Source organism: Naegleria fowleri (genome assembly GCF_008403515.1).
Source record: "Naegleria fowleri strain ATCC 30894 chromosome Unknown tig50, whole genome shotgun sequence".
Taxonomy (NCBI): domain Eukaryota; phylum Heterolobosea; class Eutetramitea; order Acrasida; family Naegleriidae; genus Naegleria; species Naegleria fowleri.
Window position 1 is genome coordinate 44,599 of NW_025407982.1, and position 4,007 is coordinate 48,605.

The following is a 4,007-nucleotide window of genomic DNA, read 5'->3' on the forward strand; positions in this document are numbered from 1 at the left end:
TTTCTCCTCATTATTACTACTACAACAACAACTTGGTATCAAGTAAGCAAACACACCCGTCCTCTCATTGATTCCACCAAGATTCAGTTCGTGCTGTCGACTTTTAAATCGTTCTCGTTTTTTAAAACCTTTCATGTGGTGATGGAAGTGACCAATCAAGGTTGGTTGATGAAACGATGTATTTAACACAATTTCAAAAACGTTTGCATTTCGAAGAGCATTTTCCAAAAGAACATGTCCCATATGACGACGACACCCATTCTCACATGTTCGTTCCATCGCTTGTTCAATCTCATGAGGTCGATAGAAAGAATACAATTGACAAAATATTGTTTCAAAGGTGGAGAGAATAAATGTCTTCAGTGATTCCTCCTCCTCTTCAAATACATCGAGTTTGAAACATGTTTCTTGAATCCACACATTTAAGCAACTTGTTAATGAAATGTCAATGTTCGAAATTTTCCATATTTTTGATAACACTTGACATAGAGTTTGAATGACATGATCCTCTCTTTGAACCAACAGTTTGATGTTCTTCATGACATGTTGTAACAAGTGTGAAATAGAGTCGTTTGCATTCACTCTTTTAGTAAGAACATTGTTTGCATGTTCCTCGACCATTTGTAACAATTGAAATAATTGTTCCAATCGAAAGGTCAAAAATAAACTCGTTAAAAGACCACTATTAGAAAAGAGAAGAGCCACAATGTGAAGTGTTTTCTCTTCCAGTGTTAATGAATCGTTGTGTAAAATATTTGAAGAGAGAAGGGTTGTGAAAAGATCGGTTTGAGAATGTTCGCAAGTGGTTTCAAATGCCAAACAGGTGGTATTTAGAATTTCACTTTGAATTTTGAACCTGTCACTTCTTGGATCCCATGGAACTTGTTTAAGACTCATGGAAAGAGGTACCTTAAACTCTTCATACAACAATTGTAAAAACTCGCACATTCTTTCTCTTTCCATATTTGAAGAGGACGTTTCATACTTCTTTTCGCAATCATCTTGTATTGTCTTTCAACGAACTGGTTCGAATATTTGTGATGTGTGGTGAGTAAAAGAGTCACAGTCTGATTTACCTGAAAGATATAGTTGGGATTTTGCACCAATTGAGTATGTTTTTAAATTTCCTTCTGAGAAAATTCAAGTAATTTCTCCATGGTTCATTCGAAGAGAAATTCAACATTGGATGAGATGTCCATGATCTGTTGTTATTATTATCCATGATTGAAGAATTGAGTCCAAATTTCCCACCATTCAAATACAGTTCAACAAAATGTTCTGAACTATTTTGTAAGCGAATGACATGTTCAATCAGCTCGTGATCATTGATCTTTGAAATGTGTGTTCCTCCAAATAAATACAGCCACGATTTTGGTCGAAATGGAACTTGACACAAGATGGTCTCAGCAATGGCATGAATATTCTGCAAAGAAATTCCTAAAAATTCCCAAAATAAGCGAACCGAATCATTCTCTGAACACTCTGTCACAAAAACTCGATAAAAACATTGCTTATTCACGAGCAAGTAATTCATGAATGAATTTTCAAGTAAATCTTCAATTAAGAATTTCCGTTTCTTGTCTGCATAATTATGGACATTCACGACTCGGAGTTTCCAATGTTCTTCTCTTTCACTCGGAGCGACATGTAGTTTGAAAAATTGAGGAATTATTCGAACCAGCACTTGCTCGTGTGTGCTGCATGTTGAACAAGTGGTGGTCTTGTCATACTCCGAGAGCATTTGAAAAAGGGACATGTGAAATCGAAAATATAAATCAACAGCTCCGCTGGTAGATGGTTCAAGCAGCAGCAACATTTTGACATGAGCTTGATGGATCTCTTTGTGGAATCAAATCTTACTGGACGCTGTTGCTGGGACTTTATGTTGGTCCAGTTTGTCTTTTTTGGAATGCCAGAAGAAGGAGTTGATCCGAGTCGTTTTCGAACTGTTTTTGCTTTGGGATGATCGATCATGTCCTGATCTATGGATTCTTCCATTAAAATTGAAAAATAATTCGAGATCAACTCTGGAGAGGAAGGAGACATTGTTTTTTTAACGACCTATCGATTGTGTTGAGACATGTCATTTGCAATCGAACGGTCTAAAAAACCATTTTGGAAATTGAATCGAACCAAAGGCATGTGCTAATTCCGACATTGATCTGGCATTCAATGTCATGAGTGCGTGCGAACACTTGCCTCCTCCTCTCACACTCACAAAAAAATGTATTCTCAACACTCCTTCACTGTGCCATCTTCATCTGCCTTCAATCAAAATGCAATCTTTGGTCCCATGTTGGCCACCATAGGTCTCACGTTCATTGTGTGGTTCTACATGTATGTTCGTAGAATTAGGCTCATCCTCACTTCGAAAGTAAATCCAAATGATTTGACACCTGCCATGTTGGCACAAATGTCACCTCCTGCTGTAGCCAATCCATCCGACAATTTGAAAAACCTTTTGAAGTACCAGTGATTTTCTATGCATTGGTGGTGTATTTGTTTGTGACTCATCAGGTTGATTCTTTTATGTGTCATGTGCATGGATTTTTGTGGCATTTCGTTGTTTGCATAGTTTGGTGCATTGCACGTTCAATCTTGTGAATTTGCGTTTTACTGTCTACATTATTTCGACTTTGTCTTTGATGGTCATGTTTGTGAGAGCTTCGATTGCATATTTAAAGTAGTTCACCTTGTTGTCGTCAGATACTTTTAACTCAATAAATGGTGTCAGAATCCACAGCTTCAACAGGACTCTTGTTACTTGATTTTAGATTTCTTGGAAGAGGAATTATAACTATTGACAGGGGAGACGGGCCGTTCCTTATTACTACCATCGCCATTGTTTTCTTGTTGACTCGTGGTCAAATATTGTATCATGTCTTGCACCCACAGCGCAGCCTCATTCATGTGATATTCCTTGTAAAATCTTAGTAAGGCCTTATACCTTTCAAGAATGTCAAAATTCATGAGGGTTTGAAACTTTCGTAAATCTACTGGGCAAAGATGAATGGACTGACGGTAATCTTCCTCTAACCATCCGCTACCATTCATGATACAATCAAAATCTATATATTCATGTGAAATATTGGATTTCAGATGAAAACCTTCACAATTACTTACACACACAATGTCCTATCTGCTGCATATGAGCTAATTCATGTACAACAATTTTACAACACCTCTCAATGATGATCAAATCATTTGAGGACAGTTTTTCCACGTCAACAATACCATCACTTTCCCATTCCACTGAAATGTTTTTTTCTTCTGTAGAGTTTTCTTCACTTCTAAATGCTGGATTGTATCTACACATTGAAAACACTCCAATATGATCACCTCCTTGAGCTAAACCACACGTAAAACTGTCCTTTTTTCCAATAAAAAGGTCCTCCATAGTAACTCCACATATGCACGATATTTCTTTTCGATTGTTTTTTCAGCCTGTGAATAGGGACAAGAACGTCCGCGGCTCTGAATTGTATTTCATTCTCTCCTGCTTGTTCCTCATCATACTCGTGACACCTTCGAGATGAAATGTTGTATTTTGCATCATTAAACTCAATATAGTATTGATTTTTGACTTCTTAATCACAAACGGATCTAAAATTCTAACATGGATACCAAAATAAAAAGCTTCAATGAATCTTTTCAAATGAACCATGAACTGCTTTCTTGGATGATTGGTGTTTTCTCTTTCGAGCCATACTAAACAAATATCTTTCTCTAATTGGATGCTATTTTTCTTACAAACTCTCTTTCTTAACTCCATCCATTCGTCATAGCTGTCTCTATCCTCAACATACTGAGCCAACCAATCATCAATTGAAGTTGGATCTGGAACCAGTTTATAAAATAAGCTTTTTCCATCGGAGGGTCGTTTCATTTCAAAATCATAACTAATATCCTTAGATCCGATGGCTTGTTTGATTTCTTGTTTGTTTGGTCGCGTGAAGCCTTTGGCGAATGGAATCTTTTTTGGCTCGTTGTTGTTTTCGTGGCATTTT

The 4,007-nt window shown here is 37.0% G+C and overlaps 3 protein-coding genes across 3 annotated transcripts in view; 1 reads left to right on the forward strand and 2 right to left on the reverse strand.

Annotated features, from left to right (window-relative positions):
* The window catches only part of FDP41_006079 (uncharacterized protein), a gene marked incomplete at both ends in the record, with an annotated part of 1,360 nt that extends 397 nt beyond the window's left edge, over window positions 1–963 (reverse strand). The window contains one exon of the mRNA XM_044709674.1: window positions 57–963. Within this exon, the coding sequence (XP_044559625.1) occupies window positions 57–963 (907 nt within the window). The remainder of the gene's footprint in view (window positions 1–56) is intronic.
* Window positions 964–2,224: 1,261 nt separating this feature from the next.
* On the forward strand, window positions 2,225–2,476 carry FDP41_006080 (uncharacterized protein; the record flags this gene model as incomplete). Its single annotated transcript, XM_044709676.1, has 1 exon — window positions 2,225–2,476. The coding sequence occupies one exon, from the start codon at window positions 2,225–2,227 to the stop codon at window positions 2,474–2,476; it is 252 nt and encodes an 83-aa protein (XP_044559626.1).
* Window positions 2,477–2,760: 284 nt separating this feature from the next.
* FDP41_006081 (uncharacterized protein) lies at window positions 2,761–3,397 on the reverse strand (the record flags this gene model as incomplete). Its single annotated transcript, XM_044709677.1, has 2 exons — window positions 2,761–3,068; window positions 3,124–3,397. The coding sequence occupies 2 exons, from the start codon at window positions 3,395–3,397 to the stop codon at window positions 2,761–2,763; spliced, it is 582 nt and encodes a 193-aa protein (XP_044559627.1).
* Between the last annotated feature and the right edge of the window lie 610 nt (window positions 3,398–4,007).